This window comes from Manacus vitellinus, unplaced genomic scaffold (assembly GCF_001715985.3).
Source record: "Manacus vitellinus isolate BGI_N305 unplaced genomic scaffold, ASM171598v3 scaffold_9_pilon, whole genome shotgun sequence".
NCBI classification, from domain to species: Eukaryota; Metazoa; Chordata; class Aves; order Passeriformes; family Pipridae; genus Manacus; species Manacus vitellinus.
This window is the reverse complement of record NW_021940917.1, coordinates 3,080,708-3,106,810: the sequence shown is the minus strand read 5'-3', so window position 1 is coordinate 3,106,810 and position 26,103 is coordinate 3,080,708. Positions and strand designations below refer to the sequence as shown.

General features: G+C 40.1%; 1 protein-coding gene across 2 annotated transcripts; it reads left to right on the top strand.

Moving 5' to 3' along the window:
- The first annotated feature begins 519 nt into the window (after positions 1 to 519).
- Positions 520 to 25,824, top strand: FAM189A2 (family with sequence similarity 189 member A2). Of its 2 annotated transcripts, none has more exons than XM_018085906.2 (9): positions 520 to 602; positions 2,941 to 2,997; positions 10,652 to 10,762; positions 12,020 to 12,145; positions 12,942 to 13,049; positions 13,159 to 13,277; positions 17,281 to 17,401; positions 18,000 to 18,072; positions 25,098 to 25,824. In XM_018085906.2, exons 1-9 carry the CDS (start codon positions 567 to 569, stop codon positions 25,118 to 25,120), a joined length of 774 nt encoding a protein of 257 aa, XP_017941395.1. In that variant the 5' UTR covers positions 520 to 566; the 3' UTR covers positions 25,121 to 25,824. The 2 variants fall into 2 exon arrangements, with proteins under 2 accessions (XP_017941395.1, XP_017941394.1); XM_018085905.2 differs by having other exon boundaries at positions 25,042 to 25,822.
- The last annotated feature ends 279 nt before the right edge of the window (positions 25,825 to 26,103 follow it).

The window sequence follows — 26,103 nt, the reverse complement described above, 5'->3', positions numbered from 1 at the left end:
TGCAGCAGCAGCAGCATCATTAGCAGGGTGAGCCAGGACGGGAGGGCAGCGATGGCTACGGGGCCGGGACAGTCCGGGGAGCGGCGGCGGAGCTGCGGAGAGGCACCTTGCGGGGGTGGTCCCGGCTCCGCCCGGCGGAGGGCACGGCCGGGGCCGGCGCTACCCGAGCGGAGCGCGGAGCCGCAGGGAAGCGGGCGTCCGAGGGGGCTGGCACGGCCCCGCCCGGCCCAGACCGAGCCCGCAGCAGCCGCCCGGGAGAGCGGCGGCAGCCCACCATGTCGCTGCCGGCGGGGATGCCGGAGTCCCGCGGCGCCCCGCACAGCTTCGCCCCGCTACCCCGGCCAGCTCAGGGCTCGCTGTCCGCCGGGGCCGCCGCTCTCCCGCCGCCGCCGCTCCGCCCAGACGAGCTGCAGCGCGGTCGCCCATACCCATACCCATGCCCATGCCCATGCCCCCCGGGCGCGCCGCCCGCCGTCTCGCTGCTCGGGCTGGCGCTGCTGCAGGTCGGCCTGGGCAACGCCCTGGTGGCGCTGAGCGCGGTGGTGTGGCTCAGCAGAGCCGGGCAGATGAAGAACGCGTGCTCCATCTGGGCCGGCTCCTTGGTAAGTAGCAGCTGCAGGTCCGGCGGGGCGTGCGGGGCACCTGCGGAGCACCTGCGGGGCAGAGCGGCCGCCGGTCCCGCTCCTCAGCGCCCGCTTGGCAATAGGGTGCAGGTAATGCTTTCGCTGACACTTTAGCCAGGGTGTTAGCTTGACCCCAGATAGGGGAGTTATTTCCTGACGTGCATTTTTCCCCCCCCCCCCCGCAAGTAATTTTACGCAATTAGAAACAGGATTTTCGAAAGTCACTGTGTATGTAGATGTTATATATTGCTTTATTGCATTGTGTTGTGTATTGATTTTATGCGTTGCGCCTTTCCTCTCGTGACAGAGAAAACAGCAATGTTCCAGGGGGAAAAAAAATGGATGGGCTTGAGACAGTTTTGTAAAGAGCCCTGAGAGAAGTTATTCCATCTCGTGTTGAACTCTGCTTTAAACCATAGCTTTATAAATGCAGAATATATATAATAGTTTGTGTTGCAGAAGCTCGGCAGTGGTAAGCAGAAATCAACAAGAGTAGAAGGGTCAGGGTGACTGGTCGCAATTTCTGGGCCCTCGAGCAATGAGCAAGTTGTGTTCTCTGGCTGGGACGCTCAGCTCCTGCTGCTAGTGTGAAGAGCATCAGCCTATCCCTCAGTTCAGACATTTAAATTACATTGCCAGTGTTGTTCACCACCTGTGAAAACATGCTCCATGATCTGTGGTTTGGGGATCACACAGTCCTTGGGCAGCGGGGGGAAATCCAGGCCATCCAAATGGGTATTTTAGATATCTCTTGTGATCTTTCATCTTTTTTTTTTTTTCTTTACTCTAGGCTAAAAGAAGTTTAAGTATATGTATAAGTTTAAGTATATAAGCTCTGGACTTTCTTTGAACTCTGCACACAGAACCATGCTTATGCTTTTAAAAGGTTTTAAAATTGCACATGGAAAATAGAAGTATCAGTATCTTTAATAATGAAGAAGGGTGTTGTTTTTGTTTGGCATTTTTTAATGCTATCTCTGAAACAATAGTACACTCGGAAAAGTTACTGAAAATACCTTGTGGGTGTAACAACATGAGTGAAAATTTTAGCCCAGAAGCAACCTGGAAAAGTAGTGGTCATTAAAAGCTGGAATTGATCTGTTTTGAGTGGGGGTTTGGCTTGGTTTTTTTCATTTGTTGTTTAGTTTTTGGGGTTTTTTCATTATGGATGCGACATGATGACTTGTTAAGTGCAAGCCAGGAAAGCTTTGAGAAAGACTTTTCTTATCTTAAAGCTTTAACAAATGTAATGAATTAAGTCTTGTTTTCCTTAACGCAAAAAAGCAATTCACATCAGTACTGGTGTGTTTTGTTATAAAATTGTGTGACCACTTTGCAGTCAGAGAATTCAAATAATACTTTGATATGAAACTGCAGAGTGTATGTGGTTTTGCAACACCAGTGATGATATCAGTAGGTGTTTTCATCAAGTCGTATTTATGCTAGATCAGATTGATCATGTCAAGTGAATGAAGTTGCAGAAGGAACTTAATAAAAATGTTAGTGAATGACTTCCTGCTTGTTCTAGTCTTCTTGTTTTTTTTTTAGTGTAGGAGCTTGATGTCTATTGGCTTAGTCACAAAGATTTGGTATGCTATTTGTTTCAGTTCTACAGCAATTCTTTCTCCTTCCTTGGTTGTTTTGCCCTCTAAGATAAAGAAAGTCGTGGGGTTCAGTTCTGTGATTCAGCAAGTTTGGTCTAACAAGTGCTGTTGCAGAAGGATGTACTTTTACTTCTATTCTTTCCTCATGCTGATACTGGCATTAATCTGATTAAACAGCAAGTCATTTCATGGAGATAGTGCTGCTGCTCTTCGCTGGTTTTGGTAGGGTTCATGCTCTGGGTTTTAGTTCACCAGAATGGTCAGAAGAGGGCCGGATCAGCACAATGGAAGAAAGAGGTAGGCACTTCATGAAGTGCTGGAGTGGCGACACAAGGTGGAGACACAGAGCCAGTTTTTAGATTTGCTTGGCCATGCTGCAGAGAACAAGTGCTCAACTGGCTGAATATAATTATTTTAGGCAATTGTGGAGGTCAGAGTTGCTGACATACTACTTGCCCCCATGGATGTTTTCTGGGAGGAAAAAAATAAGAAAAGAATAGTTTTAAATTTGGTTGTGTTATTTCACAGGATGTTTTTAGGAATGAAAAACCTCATAAGCACAGATTGTTATTCTCTGCTTTAAAGTGCATCTTCATATCTTCCCAATGTTGTTGTAGTGTTCCAAAGTACCATTCATCAGAACAGTAATAAAAAAACAAGTAAATGGCATTTCATGAACAGTTGTTCACTTCTTGATGTTTTTGATGTTGTAGGCAATGTTATGTGGAATCTTAGGGTTGACATCATGGAAGACAACAGTGATGATTTTGGTAAGTATGGATTAAAATTTTGTAAGGAAATTATCAAAATATGATTCTGATTTAATAGTCATTGGTTAAAAGAGAAATCTCTTCTTTCTCCTTGAAAAAAGAAAAAACCTGTATGGTTGAGTCTCTCTTTTTAAATTGTAGAATCATAATTATTGAAAGAGGAGACCATGACTCCTGCATGGCTGGAGTCCTCAGTAAGGGCAAGAATGGACCATGTGTGGAAGAATTGTTAGCGTTGTTTACAGAACATATTTTGTGGTTTTGTATGTATAAGGAAGTGCTGGCTTAGAATAAATAATTTAGCTCTCTGAGGCAGTGCTGCTTAAACTTAAATGGGGGAAATGGCTTTAAAGCTTAGCTGAGTTGTAGTGTTTTTGATAGCAGCTTTGAGTGCAAGCCGAAGTCTTGCCAGCTTACAGTACTATCCAGTGTTACCATTTCAGATACAGTTGACATTGCAATTCTTCACATACCCCCAAAGGCCCCAAAACAGCTTTGTTTTCAGCTCATGTTGAATAATTATATCTAGATTTTATTTTTACATGGTGTGTGCTATAAGCCCTCAGATGTAACAGTTGGGCTGTAATTAGGGGTAGATGGTTAAGCTCCATCATCTAACTTCTCTGCTTCCCACAGCTGAGTCATGAGCAAAATTACAGTGACTGGTGAGTGCCACAGAATTTGTCCATGAGGAGGTGCTGATCCTCTGAGCAGATTTTGGTATGCTCAAGAACATGGTGATGCTGTTTCTTATGTGTTTCTGTATTATCTAAATTTTGGGTTTGATTGTCAGTTTGTGGACTTAGGAAATTTTATGATGCAATTGACATTTATTTCTGCTCCCTTTAAAAGTACTAATTCTTTCTAAAAGAAACCTATTTGCTGTTCTGATTCAGGATTTCAGGATTCAGGATTTTCATCTCTGAAACCTGCTGGAGTACACATATTTGCCTGCAGCTCCTTTGCATGGCATCAGTCTAGCTCCTCCAATAAAAGGCTGGTGTCTTGGCTCACAAAATGTTTCTCTCCATCTTCCTGTCTTTAGGTGGTGGTTTTTCACTGTCTGCATTTGTTTCTTTGTGAAGGTCCAGTCTGTTCTGCGGCTGCCACTTTAATCCAAGGTCTTGGTTGTGGGAAAAACAACCAAATTTTGGTTCTTTCCTATGACAGCAAGGCTCTGGTGCCGCAGATCCTTGGAGAAAGCACAGGGCTGCAACGCTGTAAGAGGAGCTGGGGATGGGCTGTGGTGTTTCAGTGGCTCATATTTTATCCTTGGAAGGGAGAAAGGAAGGAAAACACATTAGTTAGAGCTGTAGTGGACCTTTAGTAGCACCATCTGTGAGAGTAAATCAGTCTTGAAGAGGGATGGCTGTGATAAGACTTGTTAAAAAATAAAATTGAGAGCCATATTTGGGTTTTGCCATCCACACTGTCTTACAGCTGTATTACACTATGGGAAGATACTAGATAAATAATGTATCTGGGACACAGGGTACTGCAAGGCAAAATCAAATTATAATCATATCTTCTGTAGGACATTTTTGCAAGGAAGGCTTGGCCTTCAGCACTGCAGCCACTGAGAAACCTTGGCTCTGAAATCCTGCCTTGGATTTCGGTGTTTGAGGCTTTTCTGTTCTGGATATCAGTTAATCAGTTTTGGAAGTCAGCTTGTAACATGTCCTGAGGCTGATTTTATTTTGAGGCAGTGCCATGTTAACACTGGACTTGATGATTTTGGAGACCTTAATGATTCTATGTTTCTTCCTCTGCAGGCCTGTCCCAGTGTATTTAATGGGGAAAGAGAAACTTCCTACCTCCCCCTCCAAGTTGTTTGGGTATTGACTCTGAACCATTCTGGAGTCAATGTTACCCTCCATGCATAGAATCTGGTTCCTTCCTGTCTGGTCCTAAACTCCTTCCTTTCATACGGCTTTAAATCTTATTTTTAACTGAAGGAACTGATTTTTTTCAGAAAGAACATAAAATCTCCATTGTTAGTTTGTGTGTACTTGAGGGCAACTCACATCTTCAACAGGTCATGCTTACTATAATAGCCTCTGTCCTTACTGATATGCCAGTTTGAACTAGTCAATGCACTTTGAGTTTGTGTTGTATTCCCCGTTGTTGCCTGCAGCTGTACATGCTTTACTGAATACAAAAGCCTTTGGGTAGTGAAGTATCTTTTCCTTTCAGTCGTGTACAAATTAGTTGCAATCCTGCAGAGTGTTCTTTTAGGTGACTCTGGTTGTGTTTGTTTCTGGTTTGTTTGTTTTGTTTTTTTTTTTAACCAACTGAAACAAAGACTTAAAGTTAATCATCTGTCTGGTGGCTGCTTGGTGCTTGGGTTCTGCTGCTAAAGAGAAGACTTAGCTGTGATCAAATGAAAGTGCCAGTGTCCAGCGAGACACCAATTTATTATGCTGAGTAGAGTTTAACTGCTGCAGCTGCAAGCACTTGGGAGCAGTTCAGTATCTGCAAATGCTTGGATCAAGAAATTAACAGAGCACATGCAGACTGTTTGAATGCAGCTCTGGCTTTCAGCTACATCAAGTGCTTTATGCTTCTGTTGTTAGCTAGCATGACAGCTTTTGTGTTCATACATGCCATCAGTTTTCATGTAAAGCTTTGTGGGGTTTGACAGAAAAGTCAAAGTCTTGTGTTCAGCATGTGTCGTTCAATCTGGATTATTCTCATGTTTTACAGTATTGTAACAAGGATTTGAAATTTTTATTAGAAAGTTTTTTTTATAGTTCAAAAGTGTTAGTATTTTTGGTTTATGACAAAAATTTACAACTTTTCCTTTGAAAACAGAAAAGTTTATGAAATTCAAGCATTTATTTATAACCTTGAAAGTTTCTGAAGAATTTATTTGTAGTAAACCTTGTATGTAATTGAAAACTTTTATCAGAAACAAAATACATCCCAGCAGCCTTAAAATAAAGATTTTTTTTTAGGGCTGACTACTGCTATGATATCTGCACTTTGACTGATTTGCTTAAATATAACAAAATTTAATGTTTAGACCAAGATGTTTACTTCTGATGATGTTTTTAAATTTCAGCCCTGCTAGTAACAGTATAAGGCACTGTAAACAGAAGCTGCGTACCATGCCCCTACCCCTGAAAACCAATCTCTCCCTATTCATGTGCTTTATGATAAGCAAAGTCATTGTGCTATGGTGAGAGTTACTGTAGTAGTACCTTTTTTTCTTGATTTTTGAAGTAAAATAGCTCAATGTTAACGTCTTTGCTCATGTTCAGAACTCCAGCATTAGGTCACTAAGTGGTAATTATACAAAGGTTTTACAGTCAGTACAAGAAAATTAAAAAGAAATAATGCTTTTAAGTGTGAGACTATGAAAAGCCATTAGAGGCTTTTAGCCATTTTATGCTGCAAAAGCTTTTCCCTCATATGTATATATAGGGTGTTTTTGTGCTTTATTTGAAATCTGTGATTTTTTTATTAAATGAATTAATTTGACTCTTACTTGTGTGGTTTTTTTTTTGGTGACAGTTTTGTTATGAGTCTCCATGCTCTCACAACTGACAGAACTTTAGTAAAGTCTCAAAATTTTTAATTATTGCTATCATTGCTGTGCATATGTACAATTAATAAATTAAATTGCCTTTTCCTACAGGATGTTTATAAAGTATATATGTAGGCTGTATATGGATATAAGAGTTGGTGATTGTGGAATGAAAGTTTTTCTTTCATTGTAGTGTCTGGGTAGGCATCAGTCCTGTGTGCACATATTAAAGTGAAAGCAATTCCTCTCTGGCATTAGGTATTCCCTTCAATGGCAGCAGCAGCAGGACAACAAGCAGTCTCCCCATGCAGAATGAAAAATAGTGTCAGGGCTTTATTATGCAAATTTATGCTTCCTTGGAATCCTCAAAATGCATGATGACATTTTTAGCTGGAAGAGATAATCCATTCAAGACAATAGCGAATACTGTGTCTAACATTAGAATACACTTTGCTTTCGTATATTTTACTTCATATAAATGTTCCTCACAACTTTCTGCAGCTGTTCACAGTCCTTGTGTATCTAATGCTCAGAAGATGAAGGCTGTGAGCCAAACTAAAGCCTCAATTTGAGTAGTTTCCATTTTTATCTGCAATTAAGACCAGTTACCTCTGTTGTGACTTTTAAAATACAATATTTGCCTTTGTCTGTTTTTTCTAAGTTGAGAAGTACTTCTCTCCTCTGGGTGGGATCTTCTGTCACTGGGATAAAGTGGAATACCTGTTTTTATTTATAGGTGAATAGTGATGGAGAAGAAGTTTAAACTTTCACCTGCGGGAGAATATAACTGATAAAATAACCTAACAGAATACATGTTAGATTGAACAGTGAGGTGGATTGAAAACAAAGTGACTGGGCCCAGAGTTGTGATCACTGGCACAAAGCCAAGCCATCCAGAGGACAGTCAGCAGAGTTGAGCCCAAGGGGTGGAAACTGGGGCCAGTACTACTTAAGTGAGTGGTCTCTACAGTGGGACGGAGTGCACTCTCAGCAAGTTCACAGGTGATGCAAAACTGTGAGGAATGGCTGATATGCTAAAAGTTGCCATTTGGAAGGACCTGGACAGGCTGGAGAAATGGGCTGAGAGAAATCTCCTGAAGTTCAACAAGGGGGAATGCAAAGTCCTGCCTGTGCAGGGAAGTGACCCCAGTACACCCTGGGGAACACCTTGCTGGAAAGCAGCTCTGCAGAGAAAAACCTGGGGATGCTGGTGGACAACAAGCTGTCCATGAGACAGCAAAGTGCTCTTGTGGCAAAGAGAGCTAACTGTGTCCTGGGCTGGATTAGGCAGAGATTTGCCAGCAGGTGAAGGGATATGATCTTCCCATACCTGGAGAGGTGTGAGAGCTGGGGCTGTTCAACCTGGAGAAGAGATGGCTTCTGGGGGGATCTTCTGCATCTGTGTAAATGTGATGTGAGGGAATGAAGAATAGAGAGCTAGACCTTTCTCACTGGTGCTCACTGACAGGACAAGAGGCTATGGGCAGAACTGAAAAAACCAGGCAATTCCACTGAAACAAAAAAGATTACTTTTTTACTATTATGGTGGTCAAAAACTGGTGTAGGTTACCCAGAGAGGTTGTGAAGTGACTGTCTGTTGAGACAGTCAAAACCCACTGGACGTTGTCTTTGGCAGCCTGCTGTAGACCATTGAGTTCCAAGGCCCCTGTCACGAACAGGGACACCATGAACCTACTTGAGCAGGAGATTGCACTAGACAGTCTCAAGAGGTCCCTTCCAGTCTCGGTGATTCAGTGAAAATGCTGAGCAGCGATGGAGCAGAAAGAAAAAGGATTTTTTCTCTTGATATTGAAGTACCATGTATTGTCTTGTCCAATGTCAGATATGTAGTAGTGAATATTATGGTTATGGTTCAGATCATGGTAGTGTTTTAGATTGTATGTTGAGGAATTTTCTTATCTTCTGCTTCTTTTTCAGGATTATCTGAATATTGGATTATGCATCAAAAATAGACTATACATGTAATAAAAACCAGATCAAGATTACACTTATGTGTGGTAGGATTTACTAGAACATAAATGCAGAAATTGTCATCCTTGTTTTGCATATCTGTAATAATGTTCCATCTCTTCCTTGTTGTTCTTTGATTTTTACCAGGTTTCTTTAAAAAAATCTCCATAATTTTTAATTCAAAATTTTGAATTAGGAGTCTTGATTGTAATTTTTGTATAGCTGTACATGGAATTGTTTCTATTGCAGCTTCTGTACCAAAGGAGAAACCGTAAATGTGAATTTGCTTATTTTTTTCTTGAATCTTTCTTTACTTTGGCCACATAATTTCTTTGCTCCATTTCCTCATCATTTGAAAGAAGACAAATATACCTCTTCTTTTTCTTAATAACATGTCATGAGATTTTTACTATAAAGATGTTTTATGTTGAAACAGATTCTATTTCACTTTAAAAAATGGCTAATTCCTAGTTGTCAATGCCCTGTGTTGAATGTACTTCTTTATATGAAATGCCTGTGTCAAACGATTTTCTCAAAGTAGTTTTTATCAAAAGGATAACTGAGATAATCTAGATAAAAGCATAAGAAATGGTATAAATTCATTTGAGTGGTATGCAAGGAGTTAATTTTTAAAAAATCATTAGATTCTGTGTTCGTAGAGAAAAACAAATGTCACTCAGAATGCTTACTAGAACTAAAATCCTCTTATCTGTGTTTTCATGATTAGTAGAAAACTAGGGGAAAATACTCTTCCTCTTAATATTTATTTTGTTCTTAGTATGTCAAACACAAAATAGTCCCAGTCCTCTTCAGAGGAATACTAATAGCTACTTCAGTTATTGGGGGTTTTGAGGTTAAAACCTGCCTTATGGGATAATGTCAAACTTCTGTAAAGCCTACTAGTAATGAGATATTATAATTTAAGGAATGAGCTTTTACAGTAATGCTCTTTGGCTCTGATCCACTCATGGGTGATTATATTTCCCTGAACCTCAGAAAATGGGAACATATTTGTGCATCGACTCTGATTTATTTTTTTTTTCAGATTCCAGGTAGCTAGCCATGTTATATCACTTAAATTAACTGGGAAAGCCATTGTGTTCTTCGTGCATGTTTAGGAAGTCCTTGTTGCTGGATCTGCTCTAAAGCTGCCTGGAGAAGAACTGAACCTATGTCCCTCATGATTTCCTTCTTTTCCTCTTTTTTTTTGTCATGTCCTGCTTTTTGAATTTGGACCATTTTGTTACAAAGAAATCTGAATGATCAGGTTGTTATTAACAAGGATTCTTTAGGAAAATAAGGATCTGAAACTTGCTTTGTAAGGTTGAATGCTTAAAGGAGGAACCTAATTTTTATTTTGTCTCTAAAGTAGTAGTCTTACCCATAGTACTTTCTCCCAAAGTACAGAAAAATCTTGCTGTATGAACTGGGACATGAAAAGTTCTTATATGTGTTCAAAATCCATATCCCAAGTCACGTAAGTGCAGATTGTAAGGGCATAGGTGAAAGCGAGACATCATTTTATCCGCTGCTCTATTGTTTTATCAGCTACTCTATTACGCTTACCATTGCTCATTTTTCAGATGGTCTATAAATCTGAAGGTATTATCTGAATTATGAATGTTCTGGTTTTAGTATCCAGGAGGAAATAAAATCATATTACTAATCTCTTAAGTGTCTCCGTCCTCACTATACTGGGGCAAATATTTTTCAATTATTTTTGCTGCAAAATAATTCTGGAAATTCAGTGCAGAGTGAATATTGCCTTAATGTGTTTCCTCCTCTTCAGGTTTCTTTACTGGTCTGAATGTGTTGAGAGCTTAACATGGTGGAAGAGTATGACCACACAGTGGAAGTGAGAGGGCTTGCAAATCATACTTTGCACTCCAGAAAAAACTGTAGTTGCCTATGCTGTTACTGCTGACATTTTCAATAGTAGCATGTATTTTACTTCTGCATAACTAGTGGAGAATAAGGAGAGAGAGAAAAGACAAAGGTGTTGGGAATAGACACCTTGGGGCACTGAAGTCACGGGAAGTTTCGAAAAAGAAGCAGTGTTTTTCCCAGCTTCAGTTTGTGAGTGGGATTTGCACTGTCATAGGTTCCTTGAGTTGGGTTCCTGTTCCCACTGCAGTTAACTTTGTTTTGCTGTTCCAGAATAAACTGCTTATTCTGCTGTCTATCACCTGTGTTCTGCTGAGCTTGGCTGGACTTGTATTAGGATGTCAAGACATTGAGGTTTTGTCCAGAGTACCCAGATGCAACTTGGTGAGCACACATACTGATTTACATCTATTTCTTCTCATTAGGGTACATTAGCTTGTTGTGCTGAAATCACAAAATGTGCTAATGTAGAGCTGCAAGTAATTTAAGAAGATTCAAGCATAAAGGATTTTTTTTAGTAATGTGACAAATATAAAGCATAGAAAACAGCCTGAGTGGGTAATGGTGAGCTACCTACAAAAATCTTAGCCATTATAATCTGTGGGTGGGATTATTTTTCCTGTTTTGCCTCACCTAGTGAGGACCATTTGTGTTGATACCTTACAGCAGGAACTGTGAGGAAAAAAATAATATAAACCAAATTATACTAGCTATTCAGAACACTTCTATGTGATGAAGAAGCAATCTGCAAGACAGGGCAGAATGCAAAAGATTTTTCTGAAATTGCTGTCTTAAGAAGTACAAGAATAACTATTTATGAATGAAAAACTGTGAAATAATTGAAATTGAAGGATACAATGTGGGATCACTTGGTAATGAAGATGATCGTATGTAAAAGCTTGAAGAACTTTAAGAATTAATCGAAAGATCTTTAAATATCTATTTCCATTCCCTTATTGCTTCAAGAAGCCTATTGTTGATTTCTTGACATGCCAATGTATTTCAGTGAGAGTCCAAGACCAGAAGCAGTTCGTAATCTAGATTCACCCACTATCACTGTACTAAAGCAGCACTGAGAATTGATAATGTTATACCAGATGAGATGATTTAATGTTTCAGGAATTTCTGAGCCATCTGTGGCTAGAAGCATAGAGTACAGCCAAAAGGCATTCTTGCAGTCATTAATTACTCTGTAGAGTGGCTTCTATAGGTGGAAGAGTGTTGACATGACTATCAAGTTTCACAGCTAAAAACCCAGTTATCTCTAGGTATGAAAACATCAAGTTTCTACTTTGAAAACTAAGATGACAATATTAATTTGAAAGTTACAAACAACAACTAGTGTATGGATGTGACTATTAATGATTTGACCAGGTTGCAGTTATAGTTGTGTGTTTCATTCCATCCTTAGAAATGCAAGATACACTCATGAATCAAAGAAAATGTTGTTTTTCAGATAAGAAGTACTTATAATGCATGAATCATTGGCATACCAAACTGTTCAAGTTCAATTCTATAATCTTGTGTTTCCAGTCTTCTTTGTGGTCACAGGTTTAGTTTAAAATATAGATTCTATATTATGCAGGTAAAACTGTTGCACAAAGCAGTTAAAATTAAAAACTGGAGTTTTGTTTCTTTAAGATGGATAAGGAAAACAAGACCTGTTTCAGCTGTGAAGAAATTAATCTCACTAAATGCACAGAAGTAGAGACTGTACTGAAGGCATACTGTGTGAAGTCATGCAGTTCTGCTCACCTTCATCTCAAGGTACCTTGCGCACACTGGTCCATATGACTGCTTTTATAATGTCTGTGCTTGTGCAGTAGTGCAGTGCTGAAGTAGCTGCTGCGTTTACTGTGAAAAATTCTGTTATTTTTCTAGTCTTCCACACCAGTCAGAAGCTCTTCATGGTTCTGTTGGCTTTTTTGTTATCTCTGGGTTTTGATCAGTGCACTGCTGATCCAATAAGCGGTTTTATGCAACCAAGTGTTTTATTCAGCCAAAACTACAATGGAATCCAGACAAGACTGTATGGGCAAATATGAATGTAAATTTTAGCTAATGATTTGATACCCTAACCAGTCTTTCTAACTTCTCAACCTTTCTTGGCTTACAAACTGCTGAAATAAAACTCCTGATCAGCATAATCTTCAAATACAAAAAGAGCTTTAACATTTCTTTAATGGTGATTGTCTTGAATCTGGATTTCCCCCAGAAGTTAAGAGAAAGGTTATAATTCTTTGATGAATCAATGGACTATAAATCACATTTGAACTGTATTGAATCCTTCTGAATCTCTGTCAGGACAATCAATAGGACAAAGCAACTTTTTGCACATTACTCCAGTCTTGGAGACTTCATCACATATGTTTCTTAGAAGTAATTGCTATAGTCAACCCTATGTCTTCTGTGTTTATTTTTTTAATTTAGTTTATTATTATTATTATTATTATTATTATTATTATTATTATTATTATTATTATTATTATTATTATTATTATTTTAACATCTACAAATACCTTGATGTAATTTCTTTAATTTCACACATCTTCATGTTCTTCAGAAAGTTCTCTTAGGTCTTTGTGCCCTGAATGCTCTCACCACTACAGTTTGCTTGACAGCAGTTGCCCTGCATTTCTGGCAGATATTTGAATCAAGAAGATCCTGCCTAGTAAGTGAGCACCAGGCTGTAAACAGCGGTGCTAAAAGTATTACTAGGTTACCCAATTCAGCAGTTTCTGTAGCTCAGACGGGTTTTAACAGAAGTTTTGTTTGACTAGGGTGAACTTCAGACTGAAGACCAAGATGACAGTTTGGATCCTGATGGTTTTGTCCCACTGGTGCCACCTCCCTCCTATTTTGCAGCTTGTAATTCTGGTCCTCCCCAAACAAGTCACAGGTAAAATGGTACACTCTCTTCCTGTTTTTTATTGTCTTTGAACACACTGCCTACTCTTTTGTTTAAGACTTTTTTCTCTGTTATTGACTGAAAAAGTTTGTGACTTTAGGGGAAATAAAAAAGAAGAAAAAAACTTGTTGATTTTGGAGACAGCATAAATACAGTGGCTAAGGGGTAAAATGTTGTGGGTTTTACTTTAGATTCTGTAGGAACTGTTTCTGGGTAAGAGAAATCCTACAGTTTGACACAGCTGAAAACTTACATGATACTGTCAAGAGCAGGTCGGGGCAGTGAGGGGAAGCCAGACACAGGCACTTGGCAAGAGTTGTGTGAGAGACCCTGAATTGTGTCATCTCAGGGACCTTTCTGCCAGAGTGATTCCCCTTCTCCTGCTGGTAGTTAGGGCTGACTGAAGGGTATGTTTTGATTGCACTGCCAGGCCAGCTAATCACTATTCTGCAGGTGGTTATGTGCTCTTCAAAGTAATTTGCAGCTTGGCTTTTTTTATTAATTTATGACTCAGGTGGGGCTGCCTTATTCTGTTCTGAACATACAATATGATATATAAAATATGATGCTCAAGCAGACTGTCGCTCTACTCTTGCCTGAAGTCCCAACTTTTTGCAGTGTGCAGGACTGTTTAATTTATTTCACTGTTTCATCAGGAATAGTGTGCATGACTTTCAAGACTATGTGGTCCTGGCAGAGGTAACACTGATCCTAGGATTTCCTAGAAAATGGTATCATGGCACAGCAGAAGGTTTTAGAAAGAACGAATCCTCTGAAACACCAAAGAGCAAACATTACTAAAAACCTCCTATATAAGTCTTGTTTCAAGCTGCTTATGAGAACAGAATGTTATGTGATTTCATTGGAAGAATAAATATTTGTTGAAACATGCTTTTTAGAGTTCCCCTGCTTTAAAATGGAGCTGTCATTCTTCATCTGGCATATCATTCTACCATTCTACATGGTTATCTCCTTCCCAGCAGCAGTCTCTTTCTTTTTTTTCTTTTTTTTTTAATTTTTTTTTTTAGCACAATAGGTGCCAATGAACAATACTTGAGGCTTGTGTGGTCTAATTTGAGTAGCTACTTTGCCTATGACTGTGTTAAAACTTGTTGATAAGAACATTTAAGTGGTGGTGACATCTTTCTGAAGTCAGGCTACTTGTTTCAGGGTGTTCAGGGTAGTTATGCAGCAGTGCAGAGTTTAAAGCAACAGACAGGCCTAATTTCTGTCCTTGGGTGTGTTTGGAATGGATGGCCATTCTCTTCCACTCTTTAAATTGCAAAGGCAGAGGCTCTGCTATCAAAGCCAATTGGTTTGCTCACTTGATTGTGGGAGAACTTTTACACTTATTCAATGGTAGACAAAAAAAATTCGCATTACAAATGTCTGGTCAACTCCTATCTCTGATCTAATCATTTCACAAATAAAAAAATAGCAATTGCTTTATTTTTCAGCGTTGGCACCACAGAAACAGTTACAGCTGAGTTTCCAGATGAACAACAAAGTTGACCAGGAGTTGGATTTTTATGATCCTTATGGGTCCCTTCCAACTCAGGATATTCTGTGATTCTATGAAAATGTTATAAGACGTGAATTTAAGGGAAGAGGTGATCCATGTGGGCTAACAAGATAGTCGCCTAGAGCCTAGAAATCTACCTCAGTCCAATTTAAAGTATCGTTTGGGTACATCCTAGAAAGGATACTTATAAATAAGGGACTCAAGGGAATGTTTCCCTATTTGCATGTTCTGTAGTAAGTTTTAACATAATATAATTGTTGGACAGAACATTAATTTTCAAGGTGGGACTGAGCTGAGTAGATCAGATCAGGTATGGTTAAAAACAAAACTAAGATGCAAAATGTATATAATTTTGTGGCTTACATTGAATTTAAGTTCAGCATGAACATACTGGAAAAAAGTGAGCTAATGCCAAGGGAGCATCAGTTTCCATTGTACTTCAAAATTATTCTGAAGCTTTACAGAGCAGATGAAATAGACTGAAATTAAAAATTGTTTAACATGTTGTATTTTCCCCATTTTTAATATTAAAAATCAGTGACCAGCAATCAAAATAGCTACTTTCTTTTCCTCAGATTTCTCCATGCGTTACCTCCATTGCCCTGACAGGAGTCTTTCATGAAAGGACTCTCAGGTTCTCATTTTGGAAGTTTTATTCTTTTCCTTTCTGTGCAAGCAGTCTTTCGAGGGTGTTTTCATCATTCCTCTCAGCTTGCAAGAAAATAATTTTCACAGTCATCTTTGTTCCCTTCAACCAGTGTCCAGAGAATCCCTAAATTCTGGGACAAAGGACTTGCTTTTGTGTCTTGCATTGCTTTGTAGAAAGATGCATCCGCTTCTGATGCCTGTAGGCCTGATCTGGGTCCAGAGAGCAAAACATTGATTTCCATGTGTTGCTTGAGGTTACTGCTCAGTACTGTATCAACATGTCAAAATGTGAAAAATAAGCAGAGAAGAATTGAGATGTTTTGGGCTACAGACTTCTCTGAAGATTGTGTGGGAAAGGTCTCCTTGGTGACTCTGCTAACAACCACCACACTTTTTCAGTGCTAATGGGGTAATGTAAATATGTGTTATCAAAATTGGCATTTGCCAAAAAAAAAAGCTTTCTCCAGGCACTGTTCTGCTTTCTTCCTCTCAGAGATGCCTCCTAAGAGAAAGATCATGCAGCAAAAGGTCTTTGGGATTTCTGCTGTGTTTAAACTTTCAGAGAGCTCTTTGAAAACCGAAGAGTAAGGTTAGCTATGAGGTACATTTGCCTCATACAAGCCTGTTGTGAATTGATTAACTGTCATATTCTTAATCAAGCATTATCAAAAAAACAGCCTTTAGTTTGAATTTGGCTTTTTATGTGCAGCTGGACATAAAACACAAGATCAGAAGTGTCTAAGTTTTAACAAGGTTATAACTTTGAAATTAGGAGGCTTCAAGCGCAAAGTGTGGAAAAGGAAACAAAAAAAACCCATTTATTTTATTAACAAACTCGAATAAACAACAAATGGTGCAACCAAAACTTTCAAAAGAAACAAAACAAAGTCCCAATTCCCCAGGTTGGGGGAGAAACCCGCGGCAACCAGGGGGCCGAGGGCAAATTGTCCTCAGCAGCTCAGACAAGTGAGCGACCAGCAGTGGGTCCCCCTTCTCACAGGCACAGTCTCAGGTCAGGCAGCTCTGATAACTCAGTCTCACGCCCCGAAGGGCAGACTACCTCGCTACGAGATGGGTCGGTCTCTCTCTCAGTTGCTCTCCACGCCGTATCTGTCAGGGAAAAAAACCCCAAAACCTTCCTCTCAGGAAAAAAAAAAAAAAGAGGAGGCAGCCGAAAAAAACCGAAGGCAGCTCCCCCTCTGTCCATCGGTGGAAAAAAACAAATCCTCCCGACAAAGGGTTTCCAAGGCGTGGCCCTGGCCCGCCCTTTAGAGGGAACCTCCCCCCGCCGCTCCTGGCTCCCGCGCTGCCAGCGTGTGCCGCTCCGCTCCGTCTCCCCCTCCGGATTCCCCCCATCCCGGAAGAAACAGATGGGGAGGGGGGTAGGAGGGGGGCAACACTGGGGAAGAAATTCCAACATCTCTTTCCAAACCTACGACAAGAAGTATCTTGAATTTCTGTTATAATTAAGAATTCAGTAGTTCACACAACTCAGAGCTAGGCTGTCACATTTTGAGTGGACAACCTGTATTTGAATGTTTTGAAACAAAACTGAATCTCTGGAGTAAAACCGAAATGTGTTCCTAGGTGCAGTACAAAGATGTTTGAAGCTCTGGGGAACACACTAGAGAGGCACCTCCTAAGGAGCAACTTCCTGCCATCCTCTGAGAAAATGTCTCGCAGCTCTTGGCGAGTCCATTAGCTGTGGCTGAGATCCCAAAATCAGAGCTGGTACAGGAAAGCCAATGGAGTTTGATAGCAGATGACATTTTTATGCAGCTGGAAAGCCATACTGACAGATTTGCTCTGTGCTGTTTGTTGCAGGACACCTGGGCTTTCGTTGCCCCATGCTTATGCAATGCGAATCAATGGTGCTGAAGTGTTCTTCCGTCTGGAACCACCTCCTCCTTATGAAGATGTGCAGAGCTCGAACACCTCTGAGCAGGTATGGGCCACAGGAGCTTGAAGTGTGACTTATTCCTTCTGCGGTAAGGGTAGGGTTGCCCTGAGGGGTGGTAAATATGAGCCAGGAGGACACATTTGATCACAGATGTGGCTTACTGTAAATTTCACCAAAGATTTTAATTAATCACTTACCTCTAGAGTTGAGAAGTTTTCCCTGGTTGGAAAGCTCTGCCCAGGGATGGGAGAAGGAGCAAAAAGCCCCATGGAGCACACATGTTGATGGTTATTCTAGACCTCCTCGATTTATTTCCCTCATGGACCTGCACTAGTGGCATGAGGGACTAGATCAGGGTTTTGCTGTTTTGCCATGACTGGTGATCTCTTTTCACTGGTGTTTTCAGAACACAGGTGCTTTTTCCAAGAAATACTCAATAGGACAAAATTGGCTGATGAGGATGGTGAGCATTAATATTAGACATTCACTAGCCTTGATTTTGCAATGGAATTAAATACGTATCACATAGTCACTGTGTAGTTACGCAAAAGTGTTCTCTTTCTAAGATGGATGTTGCAGTTCTTAGAAAATGCCAGAGAAAGGTGATGACTTGTAAATTTTCAATTTTTGTATTTTATTCCAGGGAGATGCACTACAAATAAATGTAATGAACTCCGTTGATTTGGTGGAAGTGAGTGAAGGGCAGGACTCTCAAGGTAAAGAGTACATTTTAAAATTTATTCTAGAGCTGTTCTACCCAACACAGATAACTTAATGTAGCAGCAACACTATTAGTTCTTTGAAAGACACCGTACTGTAAACCAAAGATACAGAATCATTATTGTTTTGGGCAGTGGGAACAAGGATTAACATTTAAAATGCATAAAAAGTTGTTTGCAGTTAAGATATGAAAAGAAAGATGCATTTCCCTTTTAGTAACCTACAAGTTAGTTGTTGACACTACATCCACATGTTGCAACCAATGATGTCTAGCTCCAGTACTTCCTTTTGTTTAGTATATATGATGGGGCCTGTTAATGTTTTGTTGCTGATGACAATAGGAAAAGGATAGAATAATGCTGTACTGTGTGGATCTAAATTAGGAACTACTCTATTATAGAGCCTGAACTGGAAGAATTACTAAATTGTTTCTGCATACTGGTACAGAACATATTTAGATTGCTCTTACAGACCACATCAAGCTTTGCTCAGCACTGTTTAGAAAACCATGCCAACGGTTCCAATTAATTTTCAGCCTAATCTTTGTGGTGGTGTATGCTTGTGGTTAAATATTATTGGCTTCCAGGTAAGTTAAAGACAGCTTTTTCAGTATAGCCTCTGAAAATCTGTTCCAATTTTCATTTGACCTTGCCACTATGGCAAGATTGTCATTTGTGCAACAGATGGCTTTTTGCCTGTCTGCACAATATTCACACCCCAAAAGAGTAAAGACACTGGGGCAGGGGAGAAGCCCCAGATCTTTCATGTGACTGTGGCCTGTCTTCTGCCAACCTACTTCTCAAACTGTAAAAAAACTTTGATTTGAAGTGCATCAGTTGAAATTGTTCCTATTAAGTGGTGTCAGGGGAAAAAAAAGAGGTAGAAAAAGAAAGTCATACTTTAACCAAATGTCAACTTTGTCAAAATTCCCTTAAACTGACAGTCTACCTGAAACCTCTGAAAACAAACACTTGGATGCTTCTGGTGTCTTGTCAGCTGTGATAACCAGAAAGAAATCCAGAAGAGGTGTAGCAAAAAGTTTCATTCTCAAGGCCTGCTTACTGATAAGACTCCTGTTACTTTTTTGGAGCTCTTTGAGCACAAACAAAAATGGGATAACAAACACAAGGCTACATGGTGGCTTCTTAAAGTTATGAGAAGGGGAAACAGGAAAAGAATACTATAGAAAATCCAACTACTGTGAAGGACAGCCAAGAAAGTTTGTTTTGTTTTTAAAAAGGCTATGATGAGGCAGTGTTAGAAGAATTTGTATTTGAAAACTTCCATTGCAAGAAGCAAAGGTAGGTCTCTACCCGAGAACATATGACAAAGTGTACCCTCCACTTCATCATTTTAACTGGTTTGTCCAATATTTTTGTTTAATAAAGACGTCTGTAGAGGGACATTTAAATATCAGCCTGGCTGTTAAATTCAGATAAAAAAGAAAGTGAACATCTTAACAAAGAAAATTAACACTGCTTCTTCTAGATGCCAAGGCTTCCCAGGGGCAATGAATTCAAGAAAAAGAAATAGCTGTGCAGTATCTCTTCCTTTATTTATATTTAGGGAGGTGTAGCACATCTGGCTGGCTGGAGTTAGTTTTCTTCATAGCAAACCATGATGCTGTTTTGGATTTGTGACCAAAACAGTGTTCATAACACACAAATGTTTTAGCTCCTGTTTAGTAGTTCTTAGGCAGCATTGAGGCTTGCTCCATCTTACTCTGCTGTCCTCCCTGCAGCATGTAAGCTGGGGAGGGGACACAGCTGGGACTTATGACTCTGACCAAAGGCATGTCTCATGTCATACATCAACAACATCAACAACAAAGACCTGGGGGGAGTTTTCTGGGGTTGCCATTTTTCAGGAACTGGACAGGCAACAGTTATCTGTTGATGAGAAATTGCTTTTTCATCACTTGTTTTTCTTTGAGTTTGTTGGTTTTTTTATTTCCCCCCCCTCTCACCTCGTCTCATCTGTCCTTATCTCAGCCCAGAAGATCTGCCACTTCTGCCCTTCCAGTTCTTCTCCCCATTTCGCTGGGGGAGAGTGAGTGAGTGACTGAGTGACTGACTGACTGACTGTGGGGGACTGAGCCACCTGCTGGGGTTAAACCACAACAGGAGTGAAATATAAAATGGGGGCATATGTTGGAATTGTGGCAGAGTAAATCTATGGGCTGTCTCAGCTGATGCACTCTAACAGTCTATAAATAAAACCTGAACTTCTAGTTTATGTTGGCAGTCTGTCGTGCAGGGCATTTGTGTATGATGCCATGATTCCCTTGGCTTCATTAGGGCCGATCAACTAATTTTACTCCCGATGGAAGTTGAAGCTATGCACTGCTCTCTGCCAGCAGAACTAGGGGAATCCTCACTGCCGGCTGCAGGAGGAGCTCTAAGCTTCTCTATGCCAGCTAAAATGGTTTTACTAACTTCAAAAGCACTCCTGTCAAGCAGAATGGGACTTTCCCTGCTGACTGTAGTAGGAAGGCATGCAACCTTCCACGTGGGAGGAGGTGCTTGGTAGCTGCTCTGTATCTTCACATACTAGGTATATGCATTTCCAGTACACATTGCCTTAAGCCAATTATCACTCTGATGTCTGAAACATTAATATTATGGAGAATTATCATAAAATCATAAAGTTGGTTCATCGATCTGTCATAATCCCCGTTCCCTTCACCACTAGAGGGGAGGAGATAGAGTCTGGGAAAGAAGGAGGGGTGGGTAGAAGGTGTTTTTAAGCTTTGTTTTACTTCTCATTATCCTGCTTTTACTTTGATTGGTAACAAATACGACTCCCCCAGGGTAAGTCTGTTTTCCCTGTGATGGTAATTGATGAGTGATCTCTCCCTGTCCATATTTCAAGTCATGAGCCTTTCATTATATTTTTTCTCCCCCGTGCAGTTGTGGAGGGGAGGGATAGAGTGGCTTTGGTGGGTACCTGGCATCCAGCCAGGATCAACCCACCACACTTTTTTTAACTCTTGCATGAGCAAGAATATTGTTTTCTGTAATATGCCAGGTGCCATCAGATAGAGGTACAGAACCAGACTTAGTGAGAAACAGACATTGCTTCATCCTGTCCTGTGCACTAAATGCCAGTTATGGGAGTTGCAGCATATAATTTCACCCTAAGGAAAAGGAGGATTGTTGATTAGTTGGGAGGATGAAACATATCACAAGAATTCAGGAAAATCTTTATTTTAATAAAGAAGCTCATGAAACAAGATTTTTAATTCCTTTATGGGGACTGGTTTTTTACAAGCTACCTCACTGCAAAAGGTGACTGACCTCTCTAGCCATACACTGTTATAACGTGGTACAACTGCTTATCTGCAGGATGATTTTGGGCTCTGTGAGATTCAGCTTTCTCTCCAAGAAAACTGTAGCTCCCTTCTCTGTGCTTAGGTAGTTTAAGGTGATTTTTGTGCTAGGCAACACTGTACTCTTCTGTTGCTCCAGTTGCACAAGACTGAACAGTTTTCTGCAAATGTTTAAAGAGGCTTTAGACCACTGATACTGTTGAGTAACTGTGGGTCTGTGCACACATACATGCACTTCTAGGCTTTTGTGTCCATGGGGGGAAAAATCAGCAACAATCTCTATTAATGGTTTCTAAAGACTTGCTTTATTCTGACTACTTTTCCTTTACTGTTCCTGATTACTCATACTCAGCTGAAGTAATCTGCGAGTCTTCCAGCAGAGCAAGCCTTTCTCCTTCAAATGCGAGCTGCAGGCCTGAAAGAGTGAACAGGAGAACCCTCAGGTCCTTGCAGAAACAATCTAAAAGTGACTCTGTGCTTCTGCACTGCCACTCGCCCCAAGATGACTTGATTTTCTTTATCTGTGGTTATGTAATGGTTCCTTAAAAGAACATTTTTTAGAAGGTCGGTACTTTGAACCTCATACCTGCAGAAATCAGCTAGTGTCTCTGAACAGAGTACCTTACCTTACAGCAGTGTGTGTGTGCTTTGCTAAACCTCCACCCAATCCCTTAGCCTTGCTGCTCTTTCAGCTTTCACACCTAGAAACCGGGTTTGTAGCAGGCATTGCTAGTCTGGGTAGGAAGGAGAGATGGTGGAAGATGGGAGGGGGGCACACAGGATTTCCCAGTGCACTAACATCTAAAATCTCGCAAGGGCAGTTGTCAATATGAGCAATTTAAAGCACAATCAGCTTGCACTTTTGGTGCTAGCCTATAAATTTACTCCCCTTTTCTTGATCCTTATAGCATCAAAAACCCAAAAAAACCCAGAAGTCAACACAAGCCATGGTGGAGAGCAGATGAAGCTACTTTGATGTCAGTGATCCAATTCAGTTGCTGTGGGGAAACTGCTAGTGTGACTACAGAATCCTTGATTCTGCTGACAGTCCTAAAAAATGCACTAGTCAAGAGTCTTGCAATTTTTACTAGAGGATATTGGAATCTCCATAGTAGCTGCTGATACATATTAGCACTCAAAATGTAAATGCAGATGGGACGTTTTAGCAAGAGCCATTTATTTTGTATATTGGGAGCATGTCTATCTGGATTACACTTGCTGTTTTGAGGAATGTTTTCATGCCTCTGCTGTCTCATGTGTTTTCCCTTTTCCTCCTATCAACTTCATTCGCAGCACCCCATAGAATCTGCTGCTGAACAAATAGTTAAATGACACAGAGCCTGTTCACAGCTGTGAGAGCAGAGCGTTTCTGCTGTAGAGAGACTCCATGTCAGAAGCATTTGGAAGCTTTGGACCCAGACCTGAAAGTTAGTCATGAGTGCTGCAGAAAGGGAACTCACTGCAATAGAACAATGGATATTGCTTCAAGTTAGTGCCTTCTTGCTAGGAATTTTTGCATCTCCTTCTGGCATTGTGTTTGGTATAAAGCCAATGGTAAAGTCCTTCTTGAACAACCTGTAGGTACTCTTATTTATATTTTTTTTTAATAGGGTCAAAATCTGATTATTGTTGTTCACAAAAAAGGCAGTGGATTTTTATTTGGACTGAAGGCAGTCAAATTGATTCCTTCTTGCCCCTGTTTTAGTCCTTGTAATTTTGAATGTTTGAGTGTGTTTTCTTCCCATTGAATTTCCACTTTGTAGTATTACTAGCTACCAGCTTGACAAGCAGTTATTTTCAGATATTTTGTAACTAGTCCTTTTCACTGGTAATAACTAAAAGTTACAAAGAGCTGAAGAGAGATCATAAAAGGCTTCTAGCTTTGCTTAACCTGTTTTGTATAACTGTATGTTAACATTAACACTCAAGGAGCATTTCAGGTCTCTTCAGATCAGAAACAAAAGAGAAAAGAACCAATGTACACAAAAGGGCAAATAGCTTTCTCAAGGGCCCTTGATGTGATAGGCACTCAACCATAGCTATGGAGGATTCTATTTTACAGGCATTTTGTCTAGTGTAAATTCAATAGAACAAGTCTTTTATGTGGTTAAAATGTGCACTGCATCCTCACTGCTGAATCAGGAGTGAAATCACAGGAGTGAAATCACCATGAACCACGTGGAGTGTTTTCTTTGCTTCATCTTTGTCTTCAGGGACAGTGCTCAAATGTGAAACTGCAACACACAGCAATGTAAAACAACTCCATGCTGTCATCTAGCAGAAGAGTTTAAGAGCAGGAGATTTAAGAGAAAGACCCCAATATTTGATAGACTATAAGTCTTACACAGACATTAAATAGCTTGTGGCATGGATCATAGAACAGTCCTCATGCAGCATGAGCCCTGACATACATGAGTTGGTGGAAAATACCAAGTGTGTTTTAAAATCAGATGCGAAACATATGGCAGAAGCTATCACCATTGCCACTTTGCTTGAGCAGGGTTTTATTACTTGTATTTATCAGGTGATGTGGAAACCCGCAGCCTTCCTTTGGAAGGATATGCTTATGTTCACCACTCTGCATGTCAAAGTTTTTGCACTAAATTAACTTCCTTCAGTACTTTAGTTTCATGTAGGGACTATGCAAAAGGCTGCACAGCTGCAAGGTCTCTATCACCCACACAGAGAGGAAGGTTATCAGAAGACTGAACATCTGTGTATTAAAAAACTGAGCAAGTCAGTCTTCTGTGGTGGAATCATGAACTGTGAATAACGTGACAGTGTTTTATGCTGGGCGTGCAAGGGGAGAGGGAGGAGATGTTATAAATAAGCATTTGCTATTACAAACAGGAAGGAATGGAGGCTGACGAGGAAATTTTTATGTAAATCCACTAGAAGCAACTTCTTTGTGATTGGCTCCCAAGATAAAAATAAGATCTTGTGCTAAAGAAAGAAAAGCAGAAAATAGAAAACATGTGCTTACATTATTGGAATGAATATTCAGAAGTTTCAGACATTTCAGACTTCATCAAATGTATGTTTGGGTAGCTTATAGACCATTTGGATAGATGAATTGATTCATGCATGGTACTGGTAATTTGCTGACTAGTTTTGATTTTGGTTCTCATGCAAAACACATCAGTGTCACTTAGGCTCTGCAGAAAAAGTGAGATTTCTGACTGCAGCCTTCAGGCAACAAAAGCCTCAACAAATTTGACAGAAACAGCTAGGGAAAAAAAATTCCTTATGAGAACTTAATTTATCACACTGACCTGAAGGTTATTACAGTTCAATGGCTTCTGCAGGAAGCCACATTCAGATTCCTTTTAACCAATATAGGATATGCCATAGGTTGGGGTGAGGTAATTCCTGTGCACCTTTAAGGGGGAAAACAGAAACCAAATCAACCAACCAAAAACCCCACTAACAACAACATGAAAAATTACCCCACTACTTTTCCAAATTGGGATTGCTTTTGCCATGCCTCCTTGGCAAGTACCTGGGATTTTACAGCTTTTTAAATTATTCTTTAAACAGACAGCACTACAACTAACTTCTTCCTAATTGGGTAAGAAACTATTATAATGGAACAAGAACCTGAAATCAAAACTGATTTACCTTTTTTTTCCTTTTAAAGGTGATGGCACCTGCCTAGGAGGCCATGTCATTGAGAGTCCATGTGTTACCTTTCAGCTGGCGTCCTGGAGAGGACCTGACTACTTTTACCACAGATGAAGATCAGCTAGCAGAGAGAAGGATTTAAGGAGCAGAACATGAATGGCCTCACAGTCTTATTAGTGTTGTCTGGGAAAATGTACTTAAAGTACTGTTTAAAACTGGTTTCTGGTTATTCCTGAGCAGAGCACTTCTGTCAGACATATACACACTGCACAGGAAAATCATGTCTGACAAGAAGTGGAAAAGTGTGTCAATAATCTTACTTTTTTAATACTCTGATACACAGACAAGGCGTATTAAGCAGATCGCAAGCTGACCTTTACTAGGCTCTCAGTTGCATAGTGTGATACGTTGCTGTCCTGTTGCATCTCTTTGAAGTTTGGTAACATGCAGTTTTGGGGTATACATCATTCTTGTGGAAGGAGTTGTCAAAAGCAGTATCAAAGAACTTTGCTTATTATCAGAACTTTTGTTTGTATTAAAAACTCCAGTCACAAAAGTAGACTTCAAGATACTACGTAAGTTAGTAAAAAAAATTGTGTTCAGAATTTTAAAATTATTCTTTATAAAAGATGGTGTTGGTTTGCAAACTGAAAATATAAAGAAGTGCTCTTTTGGCTCAGTGAACTTCTCACTTAATGGCAGAATATTATTCTTGTCTTACTGACACAACAAAAACCAAAACCAAACCTCCAAAGCCACAGGTGTTTTTCAACATGAGGTGCTGGCTTGTTACCATCCCAGTAAGAAAGGCGCTCTCTGTATAGTCTCATTTCAGATGCTGTTTATTAGAGCAGATACTATGAAGAAAGAAGGTAGTATAGATAATTTCATATCCCTTCAGATGCTGGGAATCCCAAATTGTGCAGCATTAAACAGGGAGCAACAAGTTGTAAAGATCCCATCCATTTTACCCCATATTGATCATTTGAGGTATTTCAAGGTTTTTCTAGAAGAAAACAATTCCATTCATCATTTCTACTGTCAAACTGAAGGACGTTCATATAATCGTTAAATAAAA